The sequence below is a fragment of the Budorcas taxicolor genome, chromosome 8 (assembly GCF_023091745.1).
Source record: "Budorcas taxicolor isolate Tak-1 chromosome 8, Takin1.1, whole genome shotgun sequence".
NCBI classification, from domain to species: Eukaryota; Metazoa; Chordata; class Mammalia; order Artiodactyla; family Bovidae; genus Budorcas; species Budorcas taxicolor.
In genome coordinates this window covers 13,889,465-13,905,979 of record NC_068917.1, presented here as the reverse complement: position 1 = coordinate 13,905,979, position 16,515 = coordinate 13,889,465, and the positions used below count along the sequence as shown (strand labels likewise).

Here is a 16,515-nt window from a genome sequence, read left to right as displayed (position 1 = left end):
CAGAGCTGGTGTCCAAAGTGGTATTATCACTGTCCACTGTCAGCCTAAGGACTTCTGGTGAACCTGGCGGACTCCGGGGCAGTCATGGCAGGTTCTGAGCAACGGCTCGTGCAGGAAAAGTACATTTCACTAACTGTGCTTCTGACCATGATGTGCAGGGTGGACAGCAGTGGGAAGGAACTGGGGAGAGGTGAGTAGGGTGCAGTCAGTCAGGTTTGCAAGAGAGGGAGGTTGGCTGTAAAGATGCTGATGTTTGTGGACCTGGAGCAACAGGTCGAATGGAGGCCTGCACATTTTTGCCATTATATGTAAGAGTGGAAAATGAAGCTAACACACTGTTAAAGAAAATAAAATATCTTCTACCTGGATGAACTATGGCTTTATAACAGCCTGGAAGGGCAGGTTCAAATCTGGAATTCTCCCACTTTTTGTAGCTCCACCTGTGTATGGTCAAGCCACCCAAGATGGCTGTTCTCTTGCTCTCTGTCCATCCCTCACCTGACCAATGCCTGCTTCACCCACACCTACTCACATCATTGACCTTCTACATACTCGCCTTGGGCCCTAGCTAGTGACAGCTTATCAAAGGGGAGGTGAGGGGCATGCCCATATGCTGGTTTCCCTGGTAACCAATGAGCCCACGCCACATCAAATCCCCCCTATAACTGGCAATCTCCCCTGCCCCCAGGAGCAAAGACCACTGCCAGGACCTGCCAGATGTCTGCCACACACAGTGACGAGTCTCTCCAGAACCTTGCTTCAGACTTATCAGCTCCCCTTTCCGGTAAACCACCCATGTTCCTGTTGCTGACTCCAGGCTCTCTCTTTGATCTTAAAGCTGGGCAAGTGCAGGGCTTGTAGATGTCTGGGATGCAACCCAACACAATGGAAGCACCAGGACACTGGGGGAGCACCTCCCTATCCCCAGTTGGAGCCCTGCTTTCCTCCCCAACCCCAAACTCCTGGAGGCTCCGGCTGGCACATCCAAGGCTCTGACCACCCAGGGCCCCGGGAGCCACCCTTGGCCATTCTCATGGCTCGGCGTGTGAACACTGAGTGCGTGCTGTCTGGGGGGAGGAGCGGGGTGGCACAGAGGACCTTTATCCTGTGCAGGCCTGGAAATGCGCATAATCCATTTCGATGGGACACTCCAGGGTCTTTGAGGGCAAGACTTAATAAAGGAGGTGTGGAGCTTGGGGAGGGAGCGGGACTCCCAGGCCTGGGGGAGTCATGTGCATCATGTGGGAAGAAGCGCTGAGAGGGAGGGGCCCTCGCAGTCCCTGAGGGCCCGGTGGGTGGCGGAAAGGGGAGTACCTTTGGCCAGGGAGATGTTGCGCAGCGTGATGGAGTGCTCCCAGTCCTTGAGGCGTAGGTCCTCGGTGACACCGTTGAGCACGGCCAGCTCCTGCTTGAGCTGCATCTCCAAGCCCCGGTGCGCCAGGCGCAGGCGGCGCGCGTCCTCGCTGGCGTTGCTCACCAGCACGCGCAGGTCCCGCAGCCGCGTGCCCTGCAGGGCCACGTCGTAGGACAGGCTGAGGTTGAGGCCGCGCAGCGCGCCGCCCACGTCCTCCAGCTCGTCGCTCAGGGCGCCCACCCGGCGCGCCAGCCCGTCCAGCAGGCCGGCGTGGCGCCGCAGCAGCAGCTGGCTGCGGTTGCTGTCCACCTGCAGCTGGTAGAGCTCCAGCTGCGCCGCGTCGCTCTGCTGGGCCGCGCGCTCCCGCAGCAAGACCACCGCCTGCTCACTCTGCGCCGCCTGGGCCTGCAGCCCCCACAGCGCCCCCTCCAGGCGCTGCACCGCGCCCGCCAGCGCCAGCAGCGAGTCCGACTGGTTCTGCAGCGCGTCGTGCGCCTTCCACACCTGCTCGCTCAGCTCCCCTTGCAGCGGGGCCTGCAGCAGCCGCAGCTGCAAGTCCCGGAAGCTCTCGTTCAGCCGGTTCACGTTCCGAGTCAGCGCCTTCAGGTCGTCCGGGGAGCTCCGGGGCCTGGACACTGCGAGATGAAGGAGAAGGAGGAAGGGGAGAGATGAGACGGCTGCGGAGATCCTCCATCAACCCCCGCCCCGGCAGGAGACGCTCAATGAGAGGAAGGAAAAGCAGAAGTGGCTAAGGCTGAGCGCCTTAGTGAAGTTGCTCAGTCGTGTCCGACTCTTTGCGACCCCGTGGACTGTAGCCTACCAGGATCCTCCGTCCATGGAATTCTCCAGGCAAGAGTACTGGAGTGGGTTGCCATTTCCTTCTCCAGGGGATCTTCCTGATCCAGGGATCAAACCCGGGTCTCCCGCATTGCAGGAAGACGCTTTAACCTCTCAGCCACCAGGGAAGCGCCTTCACACATCCCCTAAACAGTGTTCAGCCAGTGGTCCCCAAACACGTCTGCCCGTGAGAATCACCCAGCCAGGGATCCCACCTGTAGAAATTGTGATTGGATGGGTCTGGGAGGTGACCCAGGCTTTGGAATTGTAACAAGAGCCCAGGGTAATTATAAGATGCGGTTGAGTTTGGGAACCCCTGGACTCATGTATGGGCTTCCAAGGTGGCGCTGGTGGTAAAGAACCCGCCTGCCAATGCAGGAGATGTAAAAGATGCAGGTTTCATCCTTAGTTGGGAAGATCCCCCGGAGATGGGCCTGACGACCCACTCCAGTATTCTAGCCTGGAGAATTCCATGGACAGAGGAGCCTGGCGGGCTACAGTCCATGGGATCACCAAGAGTCCGACAGGACTGAATCGACTTAGCATGCACGCACGCACGCACGCATGCACGCACAGACTTATCTATGGATGAGGTCGATCCGTAGGAACTGGTCTCTCTCTCTCTCTCTCTCTCTTTTTTTTTAATTTTGGAAAGGATCAGACATCAGCAGTTCCACGAGGCTTACCCTCCAATATTGTGTGTCATCCTCTCCAGTTTAGAAGGGAGGTACCCTTACCCCTGGAGAAGGAAACGGCAATTCGTTCCAGTATTCTTGCCTGGGAAATCTCATGGACAGAGGAGCCTGGCAGGCTACACAGTCCGTGGGGTTGCAAAGAGTCGGACACGATTGAGCAACTAAAGAGCCCCAAAGGACCCTTGTTTACCCCCCCTTTAGGGCTAAAGCTGTTACCTTTGACCCAGGAAGCACAGCAAGTAAGACATGGAGACAAGATTCCAACCCAGAGGGCTTGCGTGCTCTGGAACCCAGATGCTGCCCTCCAAGTCTGCTCTGGAACTGCCTAAAGGGACCATGCCAGCAGCAGGCTCAGCCAGGCTCTGGGCAGCACTGGTAATTCCCACTCCTCAGTTCGGGGTCCCATTCCCTCTAGGCTGGGGGAGATGCTTTTTTACATCCATACCTTTCCTTCTCTGGGGCTTCCCAGATGGCGCTAGTGGTAAAGAACCCATCTGCCAGTGCAGGAGACATAAGAGGCTCAGGTTTGATCCCTGGGTGGAGAATATCCCCTGCAGGAGGGCATGGCAACCCACTCAGTACTCTTGCCTGAAGAATCCCATGGACAGAGGAGCCAGGCAGGCTACAGTATGGGGTCGCAAAGAGTCAGACACAACTGAGTGAATTAGCACAGCTGCATTTCCCTCCTCAGGCAAACAACCACCTCAATGGTCTCCCACCCTTTTCTCTTGAAAAAGAGGTTTCCTTTTCTTGATTATAAGCAAGGAATATGAAGGGGAGGGGCGTGCCTCTGAGTCATTATCATCTAGCATCCGGTGTCTCCAGCATGCTCAGGGACCACTTAGGGACACAGCAAACCCTGGTACATCCTGGGATGTCTAGGAATGCTGGTCTACCGGCTGTGCACTGTCCACAGCTTTGTCTCCCTCTCTGATCTACACACCAGAAAAATGGAAACTAGTAGTGGGGGCGGGGCAGAGTAGGAGGTGGAGGCGAAGGAGGCACAGAGGGAATGCTGCCTTGCAAATCTCGGGATGGAGAGAGCCGGGGAATCTGGTACACAGCTTGTTCAAGTGATGAGAGGGTCCATATACACTAGCTCTTTCCTGAACCTCAAGCTGGGACGGAGGAAGGAGCTTTTGTGGGTGCTGGAGCTGATGCTTCTGCCAGTGCACAGCATTTATGGTGGCCGCCCTAGAGGATGTAAGTCATCTCAGATTACATCCAGAGGCTCACAGCATTAGAGGGGCATTTGAGCCCCACTTCAGATTCTCCCTTGAGACGTCCCTGGCAGTCCAGTGCTACCACTGCAGGGGGCAGGGTTCGACCCGTGGTCTGGGAACTAAGATCCTGCATCCCACATGGCACGCCCAGAAACAAAAAAATGAAAATAGTCAACAAAATTAAAGTGTTCACTCAGCACTTTAATCTCCAAGAAAATCATATGCCCAACCTCTGCTCATACCCATTTTCTCCACTTTCAGTTAGTTCTAAGTGCTGGAATGTTCTGTATTCTGTTCAGACTTGAAATTTGCCTCCCTGTACTCTCTAACCACTGATTTTGCCCTCTGAGGTCACAGAAAGCTAGTGAATTTTACGTTTCCCACAAGACAGCTCTTCAGAATCTCAAAGACAGTGATCGCATCCTGGCTATGTAACAATGCTTCTGGTTAAAGTCAGCAGTTCCTTCATCAGCTGTCTCTTGACTAGCTTCTGAGCCTCCATACCTCCTGGCTAACCTCTTCTGCACATAACAGGGTGTCAACATCCCCTTACAGGGTAGGGCTTGATCTAACTTTGTTTTTTCCATGGTGTATAAAGACTGGGCGAAGTTTGGAAGAGGGGTCTTCAACTTCATTCTGGGCAGAAGACTCTCTACTATTGCCCAAACTGAGTTTTTCAGACTTGCATCATTGACTTTGAGTCTAGGCAGTCTTTGGTAAAAAGTTCCCCCATTTTACAGATAAAGAGACTGAAGCCATGAGCATATTTATGACCTGCCTAACAGCATGCTCTAGGTGAGTGATCACACTATCGTGATTATCTTGGTTGTGAAGGTCTTTTTTGTACAGTTCTTCTGTGTATTCTTGCCACCTCTTCTTAATATCTTCTGCTTCTGGTAGGTCCAGACCATTTCTGTCCTTTATCGAGCCCATCTTTGCATGAAATGTTCCCTTGGTATCTCTACTTTTCTTGAAGAGATCTCTAGTCTTTCCCATTCTGTTGTTTTCCTCTATTTATTTGCATTGATCGCTGAGGAAGTCTTTCTTATCTCTTCTTGCTATTCTTTGGAACTCTGCAGCAATGTGAAGTGGGCCTTAGAGAGCATCACTATGAACAAAGCTAGTGGAGGTGATAGAATTCTAGTTGAGCTATTTCAAATCCTGAAAGATGATGCTGTGAAAGTGCTGCACTCAATATGCCAGCAAATTTGGAAAACTCAGCAGTGGCCACAGGACTGGAAAAGGTCCGTTTTCATTCCAATTCCAAAGAAAGGCAATGCCAAAGAATGCTCAAACTACCGCACAATTGCACTCATCTCACATGCTAGTAAAGTAATGCTCAAGATTCTCCAAGCCAGGTTTCAGCAATACGTGAACCGTGAACTTCCAGATGTTCAAGCTGGTTTTAGAAAAGGCAGAGGAACCAGAGATGAAATTGCCAACATCTGCTGGATCATCAAAAAAGCAAGAGAGTTCCAGAAAAACATTTCTTTCTGCTTTATTGACTATGCCAAAGCCTTTGACTGTGTGGATCACAATAAACTGTGGAAAATTCTGAAAGACATGGGAATACCAGACCACCTGACCTGCCTCTTGAGAAACCTATATGCAGGTCAGGAAGCAACAGTTAGAACTGGACACAAAACAACAGACTGGTTCCAAATAGGAAAAGGAGTACGTCAAGGCTGTATATTGTCACCCTGCTTATTTAACTTCTATGCAGAGTACATCGCGCGAAACGGCATGCTTCCTGACTCCTGGTCCAGAGGTTCCCTTCACTGCCCCACTACTCTGAAAAGTTAGTGAAAGAGTTGTCAAGGGATTTCCCTGGAAAGGTCCAGTGGTTAAGAATCCACCTTGCAATTCAAGGGACATGAGTTTGACCCCTGGCCAGGGAACTGAGATCCCACATGCTGAAGAGCAACTAAGCCTGAGCCACAACTAGAAAGCCCATGGGGCACAACGAAAGATTCCGCCTGCTGCAAATAACACCTTACGCAGCCAAATAAAGAAATATTTTTTTTAAAGAGTTGTCAATAGAAGTAAAGGTTCTGGGGAAATGAATCCATGATGCAATCACAACCCAAGTAATCACAGGAATTGTCTGCCTAAGAAGTCATCGCAGGCCAGGACCTGATTTTGTTTGTCCGATATTCGACCAGATTGATTGACAAGTATTTGAGACAGAGCAGCTGGAAACCAGAAAGCCTGATATTTTAGCGTCAGCCTGTGCTCTTGATGCTCTGAGATTCAGAGAAACACCGCAGCTCATCAGAAGTAGTAAACACCAGGTTTGTTAATTCTGATTTTTACACTGGGATTGCGAGTGACTAAGAGGAGCAGTGCAACTACTTGATTTTAATGCTCATTAAAATCAAGCCTGTTAGAGGCAAGCCTGTTAGAGGCCTGTTAGAGGCAACACTGTGAAGGAGGCAGTTTCCCTTAAAGCCACTCTCTGCCAACTCCCACCAGCCCCTCCCTCCCTCTGCAGGTGGTCCCTATGCCCTGGGAGGTCCCCCGCCTTGCCTGTCAACCCCCAGCTTTCAGATCTGAGACCCCATCTCTCTCAGAAAACTGGACTGAAACTCGCCCGTATGGTGAAGGTTGACAATCAGCTACCTCTTCCTAGAGAGTCCATCTGAGTCTTTGATTAATTTTCATTGCACAACCTATTTTAACATAAATTGAAATAAAAGAAAGAAAAAAAATTCTTCCACCATCTCACAACCTCCCACAAAGAACACTGGTTTCCTTTCCATTTTCTTCTAGTTCCATCCAAATGCATACCCAGTCTTTACAATTCAATTTCTGTGCTTTTTAAATTTATGAATGATTATTTCACACTTTCCCCATCTGTCCTTTATAATTATCCTTCTGATGGCTGCCTAAGAGCCCATGAGGGAGATGCCTGGTAATTTACCCACTCTCAATCATGGAAAACAAGTGCAGAAAGGTCCCTCCTTCTCTTGAATTTTTTCCTACCAATAAATTCCTAGAAGCTGGATTAGTAGAGCCAAAGTTATAGACATTTTTATAACTCTTAAAAATTCCAACCAAATCACGAAAAGAAAAAAATTCTAGCCAAATCACTTCCCAGAAGTGATACCTATTTGTAATTACATTGTAGGCTTTCCAGGTGGCGCTAGTGGTAAAGAACCCAGCTGCCAATACCGAAGACATAAGAGACTCGGTTCGATCCCTGGGTTGGGAAGATCGCCTGGAGGAGGAAATGGCAACCCACTCCAGTGTTCTTGCCTGGAAAATCTTATGGACAGAGGAGCCTGGCAGGCTACAGTCCATGGGGTCACAAGGAGTCGGACACGACTGAAGTGACTTAGCACACACACATACATGTACATTATAGATTTTTTAATGTGCCAGTTTCAATAAAACCTCAATGCACTGAGTATGACAATTTTCATATGGTTAATGTCACAGATACAAAATGGTAGCCTGTTATTTTATGTTAGTATATTTGTATTTTAGAAGTGACTTTCTCAAGGCAATGCATTACCTATCTTTACAATTTGATTTCTGGGTGTTTTTTTTTTTTTAATGTAATGAATTAGCTCAAATGAATGATATAGGTATTTTAGGTACTCAGTCTAATCAGAACAAAATTAGTTGAAGGAGTAAATACTCTTTGGGCATCCAGTGATGCTGTAGAAGCCCAGAGCAGCCTCCCTCTTTCGGGATCACTTACCCCCCCCCCCCCCCCCCCCCAGCAATGAATTATCTCCTTGCAACAGTCACAGTGTGTTCTCGGCTCACGCTGCCCCACCCCCTCTTAGCCCCATTTAATCCCTTCCATATGTTTGCTGTCCTCAACAGGGAACAATTCTTCCTTGAGTGTGACTCTTAATTCATGTTTATGCAAACAGTTCATTTATCTCTCTGCCTGCTGTATTTACTTTTAATTGCTCTAACTATTCTTTAGCTTTCATACTTTCACAAAGGGGAAGATAAATCAGAGTAACAATAATTACTGGCATCTCCCAAGTCCTTACTCTGTGCCAGACATGTTCTAAGTACTTCCCATATTAATGCATTTAATTCCATAATAAGCCTGTAAGTGTTGTTATGATCTTCATATTCCAAACGAGGCAACTGAGGCACACAGAGGTCGAGTAACTCACAAGGTCACACAGTTGGTAGACAGAGGAGACTGACTTTAGATTCAGGTCACTGGGGTTCAGAGCTCCCTTTGTGACACCATCAGTCCTGAATGTTCACTGGAAGGACTGATGCTGAAGCTGAAACTCCAATACTTTGGCCACCTGATGCGAAGAAATGATTCTTTGGAAAAGACCCTGATGCTGGAAAAGACTGAGGGAAAGAGAAGGGGACAACAGAGGATGAGATGGTTGGATGGCATCACTAACTCAATGGACATGAGTTTGGGTAAACTCTGGGAGTTGGTGATGGACAGGGATACCTGGCATGCTGCAAGCCATGGGGTCGCAGAGAGTCAGACACGACTGAGCAACTGAACTGAACCGAAAGGGTGGAAAGCACAGAATAAACTTTTAATTTATTTTATTATTTATTTATTTATTTTTGGCCACATCACGTGGCATGCAGGATCTTATTTTTTCCCAGCTACAGATCTAACCTACACCCCCTGCAGTGCAAACATGGAGTCTTCATCACCGGGGAAGTCCCTAGAATACACTTTTTAACAGAGACCCACAAATAGGGAACAAGCTTTGAAGGTTAGTGAGTTCCCCATCATAAACCCAGGTGGGAGTCAGGCTGCTTGGCAGGAATCATGCATTCTAATTGAGATTCTGGTTCAGTACTAATTGCTGAATCTTAATGAATGTGTTCATGTACACTTTGTAATAATGTTTGATTCATGGATGAATATCTGTCAGGCCACACCCTGGGCTAGGTGAGTCACACAAACACATCTCCTGCAGCCTTCCCACCCAGACCCCAGTCCTGGGCTGGCTCCCAGTTTCATAATCATCTTTTATGCTCATTAAAAAACGATCATATGCTGGTGAAGTCAAGGTGCTCCAGACTGACCAGAGAGGCTGCGTTCCCCAAACACATCAGACACACCCACTGTGCCAGCAGAGCAGGGGAGGCACCTGTGAGCTGGAGGAAGGAAAGCAAAGGGTTCTGTTTGAGGTTTGGAGACCTAAGCCTTGAGCACTTGTGTTAATAATCCTTTATCTTTGTATAAAGTTTCACACTCATTATCTCCCTTAATTTTAAATATAATTCATCTTGGGAGGTAGGCAGTGCTGCAGGTACTCCTAATATCCTCAAAAAGCAAAAATGAAAGAGGCTCAGAGAAGTCCAGAGATGCCAGAAGCATAAATAAGGATGGATTGGGGTCATCGGTCCCATTATCCAGTCTTCTGTCCTCCATACCTGCTGCAGGGGTGGTCATACTGAACTCCAAAGTCTACTTGAGGGAGCAGGATAGGAGATGACATTTATTAAGCACCTACCACACGCTGAAGCTGAAGCTCCAATACTTTGGCCACCTGATGCAAAGAGCCAACTCCTTGGAAAAGACCCTGATGCTGGGAAAGACTGAGGGCAGGAGGAGAAGGGGGGCAACAGAGGAAGAGATGGTTGGATGGCATCACCGACTCAACGGACATGAGTTAAAGGAAATTCCAGAAGATAGTGAAGGACAATGCTGTAGACTGTGGGGTCACAAAGAGTCGGATACAACTCAGCGACTGAACAAAAATATGCCAAACTCAGCTTTAGTCTCTCGTTAGGAGTGACTTCATTTCATCTTCCCGGCACACTTGTGAAGTAGGAATTCTGCCTGTGTTCAGATGAAGGAGCTTCAGAAGGTAGGAAAGAGTGAAAGGAAGCTCAAGATGCTTGGTTTATGAAGGCCCTGCTGGCCCCACACTTAGACAAAACAAACAGCAGAAAGTATCTCTCCCCCTTTTTTCCAGGCCACCTGAGCAGAAGTCCTGCATCAGCCTTAGAAGTGAGAGGGAACTATTAGTGGTTTGGGTGTCGAGGGGTGGGGGGCATGGAGAACTGGTATCCTAGTCTGATGGAGAAGGCCGGTGGAGGAGGGGAGCAGATTCTAGAATGCGGTCAGGGGCCATATAACTGTGTGGTCCTCCCAAGCCTACAGGCAGATGGTATCACCATTTCACAGATGAAAAATTGAAACTGAAGCGACGCAGTGAGTAACTCAAGACCATCTGTGAGTAGGAGGTGGACCTGCCTGTCTGTTTCACTGTCCTATGCAGCCATCCTGGCCTTGTCCTCATTTAGGCTCATGATGCTGATGGGAGGAAGGTGGGTATCAGAGTTCACAAAGCGTCACGTTAAGGGGCGTCCCAGATGTCTTAGTGGTAAAAGAATCCGCCTGCCAATGCAGGAGACAAAGGAGATGAGGGTTCGATCCCTAGGTCGGGAAAATCCCCTGGAGAAGGAAATGGCAACGTACTCCAGTATTCTTGCCTAGAGAATCCCATGGACGGAAGTGCCTGGTGGGCTACAGTCCCTGGGGTCGCAAAGAGTCGGACACAACTGAGCACGCATGGAGACACATTGAGGGCAGAGCTGGGGAAAGATGGGGCTGAAATGACACTGCAAGTCAGGCACCTCAATTTAAGCACCAAGAAAGAGACAAGAAAGGGGGCTTTCTTTCAGGAAGTCTGTAACACTGGGCTGGATTTCCTGAGATCTGGATACATGTGACTTTAATAGAAAATTCATTTAAAAGTGGACCATAATGCTCGTTCCAAATTGCATATTAGAGAGGTTATTGGTAGATCTTTAGCACTTAAACTGATGCACATTTTCACTAGGGCTCCCCAGTTTCCAAGAGGTAGGAGGAAACCAGGGCCAGCCTGTGGTGTGTGACAAGACCCCACGTGCGAAAGGGCCCCATGCTTGGGGCTTACTGCCCTGCTCTCGCTCTCTGGAAATTTTGGATTATTTTATTTTTGAATGTGTGTTTTGTAAATGAAGGGCAGAGGCAGGGGAAATGAAGCAGACGGGGGAGGTGAGGTATGAGAGGACATGTATAAGGACCCAAAGAGGAAAGCAGCAGATTGGTAAGTTAGAAAATGTTAGTGTTAGTCGCTCAGTCATGCCTGACTCTGTGACCCCATGGACTGCAGCCCGCCAGGCTCCTCTGTCCATGGGATTCTCCAGGGAAGAATATGGGACTGGGTAGCCCAGAAGCCCCTTCTCCAGGGGACCTTCCCGACCGAAGAATCGAACCTAAGTCTCCTGCATTGCAGGCAGATTCTTTACCATCTGAGCCACCCTGGTAAATTTGGGGTGAGCTTATTCACTTTTTTTAAAGTACTGGATTGGCTGAAAATTTGATTCAGATTTTTCAGTAAGCTGTTTTGGAAAAACCTGAAAACCTTTCTGACCTACCCAGTACCACATGTCCCTGCTCCAAGCTTACTCAGCGGCATGTCCTGGATCAGCCTGGATCAGCGTCTACAGGCTGGAAACTGGCTTCTTTATCTGCAGCCCACCATCCCCTGCACTCACACAGAAGACAGCCGGGAGCTTGCAGCCCCAGCTCAGAGCAGCAGGAGGCCTTTGAGAAGGAAACCAGAAGTCTTTGCCCAGGTGGCCAGCACTTTCTGATGCTCTGCTCACCTGAAGACTCATCAACCAGTGGCTCCCAGGGCCACATGCTTTACCCACTTGGGTGTGCTGTCCTGAATGCCTGTGTGCAGTGGCCTTTGTCAGTTCTGGGACGAGAGGGCTCCCTAAGTAAGTCCAGTGGCCAATTTTAGGTCCTTCAGGTAGGATCCAAGAAACAAGCATGAAGGATGCAGATGGCATCTCTGAAATGGCGCAACCCAGATGCCCAGCCTTTATACATAGACCTGTCTCTGGCCCATGGAGGATCACGGACGCTGAACTGGGGGATGCACGGAGCGGAGGCTGACTGCCGGCCAGTGGACAACCATGGATATCCACATTAGGATGGCTTGGCACAACCTCAGAGGAAGAAAAACCCCACCAATATGTTGGTTACTTTCCCCAGAGGTGTGCTGGGTGCTCTGTGCTCCTGGCACAAGCGTTCCCTTTGGTGGTCCAAGCCAATGGAGTCTCTGATAATTCAGTCTTGATGACTGTGGAAATGGGATCCAAGACAAATTATGATGAAAAAGGCTCTTCTTGAGGAGGCTCTTCCCAGGACCCTCACTTCAGAGGCCAGAGAATCTGAAATCATTACGAGCAATGTCAGGAAGTCCAGCATTTTGATGGGGTGCATGCGTGTGTCCTTAGTCGCTCAGTCGTGTCCATCTCTATGCGACCGCATAGACTGTAGTCTGCCAGGCTCCTCTGTCCATGGAATTCTCCAGGCAAGGATACTGGCGTGGGTAGTCATTCTGTTCTTCAGGGGGATCTTCCCCACCCAGAGATCGAACCCACATCTCCTGTGTCTGTCTCTTGCACTGGCATGCAGGTTCTTTACCATTAGCGCCACATGGGAAGCCCCATCCTGAGAGAAGCAGATCTAAAAACCGTTCTACACGTGGGTATGCTTTTTGTTATTATTGTTTCCTTTCTTCCTTTTATGGATCTTTTAAAAAACTTTTTATTTTATATTGGAATATAGCCCATTAACAATGTTATGACAGTTTTAGGTGTCCAGCAAAGGGACTCAGCCATACATATACATGTATCCATTCTCCCCCAAACTCCCTCCCATCCAGGCTGCTACGTAACACTGAGCAGGGCTCTCTGTGCTGTACAGTAGGTCCTTGTTGGTTCTATTTTAAATATAGCAGTGTGTACCTGTCCATTCCAAACTCCCTAACTATCCCTTTATCTGTCCTTATTTTTTCCTTCTTTTTAAAATGTATTTTTTAAAAAAACAAATAAGTGGTATATTACTTTGCTGGGGCTACCATAACAAAATAGTACAGACTCCATGGCTTAAATAACAGAAATTAAAAACCAGTTGTCTCATAGTTCTGGAGGCTGTAAGTCCAAGATCAAGGTGTCAGCAGGTCTGATTTCTCCTGGAGGCCTTTCTCCTTGGCTTGTAGCTGGCTTCATTCATCCTGTGTCTTTCGTGGCCTTCCCTCTGTGCATGTCTGTGTCCTCATCTCCTTTCCTTATAAAGACACTAATCATATTGATTTAGGGCCCAACCTGGTGACCTCATCTGACTCTAATCACCTCTTTAAAAGGCCTGTCTCCAAATACAGTCATAGTCTGGGGTACTGGGGGTTAGGACTTCAACACTTGAATGTTGAGGGGATGCAATTTAACCCATATAAGTGAGGCCCTTTACTAGAGATTAACTGGAAAGAAGTTGGGGTGGACAGTAAAAGCGGGTGTTGATTTCCAAGACCCTGTTACACCCTTTATTGCAGTTATTTCTAGAAAGTGGCCCTCCAAGACTTATTAATGGAACATAGCTATAAAGAAATAAAAACCTGGGCTTCCCAAGTGGTCCAGTGGATAAGAATCCACCTGCCCATGCAGAGAACACAGGTTCGATCCCTTGTCCGGGAAGACCCCATATACTGAGAAGTAACTAAGCCTGTGGGCCACAGCGTCCAAGTCTGAGCTCTAGAACCCAGAAGCTGCAACTACTGAGCCCACGTGCTACAACTACTGAAGCCCTCATGCCGAAAGCCCATGGTCTGCAACGAGAAGCCACCGCAATGAGAAAGCCATGGCCTGCAAGTAGAGAGTAGCCCCTGCTCGCTGCAACTAGAGAAAGCCTGCACTGCAACGAAGACCCAGCACAGCCAAAAATAAATTAATATTTTCAATCTTTTAATTTGGGTGTTGTCATGTATTTTAACTTTTGAGATCCTTTGAGATCACCAGTCAAAGATCTAGTTTCTCAGATGAGATGTGTCTTGTATTGTATGTGTGCGTGTACGTACAGGCATGCCTTGTTTTATCAACCCTTGCTCTACTGCACTTCGCAGATACTGTGCTTTGTACAAATTCCAGGTTTGTGGTAACCCTTCATCGAGCAAGTGTCATTTTCCCAACGTTTGCTCATTTTGCGTCTCTGCATCGCTTTTTGGTGATTCTTGCCGTATTTCAATCCTTCTCCCTCCTTCCCCTGCCCTGCCAGCAAAAAGATTATGACTCTCTGAAGGCTTAGATGATGGTGAGCAATATTTTATTTTATTTTATTATTTTGCCCACACCATGAACATTGTGAGATCTCAGTTCCCCGACCAGGGATTGAACTCATGCCCCTTGCAGTGGGAGTGCACAGAATCCTAACCACAGGACCACCAGGGAAGTCCTAGCATTTTTTAGCAATGAAGTATTTTTAAATTAAGGTATGTACATTGTTTTTTTAGACGCAATGCCATTGCATACTTAATACACTACAGGATAGTGTAAACATAACTTTTATACACATGGAAACCCAAACAATTCATGTGATGCACTTTATTGCAATATTCACTTTATTGTGGTGGTCTGGACCCAGACCCACATGATCTCTGAGGTATGCCTGTATATATAATGATTTTCTGTGTATTATGATATTCTGACATCTTAAGAAACTTTTCTGGCTGGGGAGAGACTGCTCCTCCTGAAGCTGGCCAATTCTCAGAGATGCAAAGGGACCTTTTCTATCCAATCTGGAGCCACACTTTTTTTCTCTGCCCCCAAGAAACAATATTTCTCTGCCTCAATCTTCCCAAGGTTGGGTACCAAGGCAACTAGAGAACACCTCTATAGCCCACAGTCCACCAAAATTATTCAAACTAGCTAGAACTGCCTTGTCTTTCTCACAGAAATCCCAATAAAGGCTGGGGCTCGACTGTTCCCCTCACTCCTGTCTTCTGCCTTCTGACGCCCCTTCCCCACGAGGTTCTGTGTGGCCTGCGTGCCTCCCGTCTCTGGTATCTGTGAGTACAAGAAACTCGGCCTGAACCTGTCTCCTCTTAGGGCCACATCCACCTGGCCATTTCAGAAAAGAGTACATGACATGTTCATACGCCTAGTTCTGCAGATGAAGCTTAGAGAGATTGAGTGGCTTGTTCAAAAAAACACTACTAGTGAATGGCAAATCCAGATTGAATCCATTCATCCACCCATCCATCCATCCACCCATTCATCAACCCACCCACCCACCTACCCACCCACTCATCCATCCATCCATCCACACATCCATCCATCCATCCGCCCATCCACCCATCCATCCATCCATCCACCCATCCATCCACCCATCCACCCATCCATCCATCCACCCATCCACCCATCCATCCATCCACCCATCCATCCACCCATCCATCCATCCATCCACCCATCCACCCATCCATCCATCCACCCATCCACCCATCCATCCATCCACCCATTCATCAACCCACCCATCCATCCATCCACCCATCCACCCATCCATCCATCCACCCATCCATCCATCCACCCATCCATCAACCCACCCACCCATCCATCCATCCATCCACCCATCCACCCATCCACCCACCCATCCACCCATCCATCCATCCACCCATCCATCCACCCATCCATCCACCCATCCACCCATCCACCCATCCACCCACCCATCCACCCATCCATCCACCCATCCACCCATCCATCCACCCATCCACCCATCCATCCATCCACCCATCCATCCATCCATCCATCCACCCATTCATCAACCCACCCACCCACCTACCCACCCACTCATCCATCCACCCATCCACCCATCCATCCATCCACCCATCCATCCACCCATCCATCCATCCACCCATCCATCCACCCATCCACCCATCCATCCATCCACCCATCCACCCATCCACCCATCCATCCACCCATCCATCCACCCACCCATCCATCCATCCACCCATCCATCCATCCATCCACCCATCCACCCATCCATCCATCCACCCATCCATCCACCCATCCACCCATCCATCCATCCACCCATCCATCCATCCACCCATCCATCCACCCATCCATCCACCCATCCATCCACCCATCCACCCATCCACCCATCCATCCATCCACCCATCCACCCATCCATCCATCCACCCATCCATCCACCCATCCATCCATCCACCCATCCATCCACCCATCCACCCATCCATCCACCCATCCACCCACTCATCCATCCACCCATCCACCCATCCATCCATCCACCCATCCATCCACCCATCCATCCATCCACCCATCCATCCACCCATCCATCCACCCATCCACCCATCCATCCATCCACCCATCCATCCACCCATCCATCCATCCATTCATCCATCAACCCACCCACCCATCCATCCATCCATCCACACATCCATGACAATGATCACGGATAATAATACGAAATACTATGTGACTTTCTGCTGTATTCCATGCATGGATCATCCCCCGGCTCCAGTGGGGCCCTCCTGATGCTCCCCTCCATCTCTCCAGCCTGCCTCCCCAGCAACAGTCACACGAGGCCATCGTCTGAAATCAGCGAAGGCAG

The 16,515-nt window shown here is 49.1% G+C and overlaps 1 protein-coding gene across 1 annotated transcript in view; it reads right to left on the bottom strand.

Annotated features, from left to right (window-relative positions):
* SCARA5 (scavenger receptor class A member 5) overlaps positions 1-16,515 on the bottom strand; it is a 134,921-nt gene that overhangs the window by 53,573 nt on the left and 64,833 nt on the right. Inside the window, exon 4 of the mRNA XM_052644878.1 lies at positions 1,315-1,989. Within this exon, the coding sequence (XP_052500838.1) occupies positions 1,315-1,989 (675 nt within the window). The remainder of the gene's footprint in view (positions 1-1,314; positions 1,990-16,515) is intronic.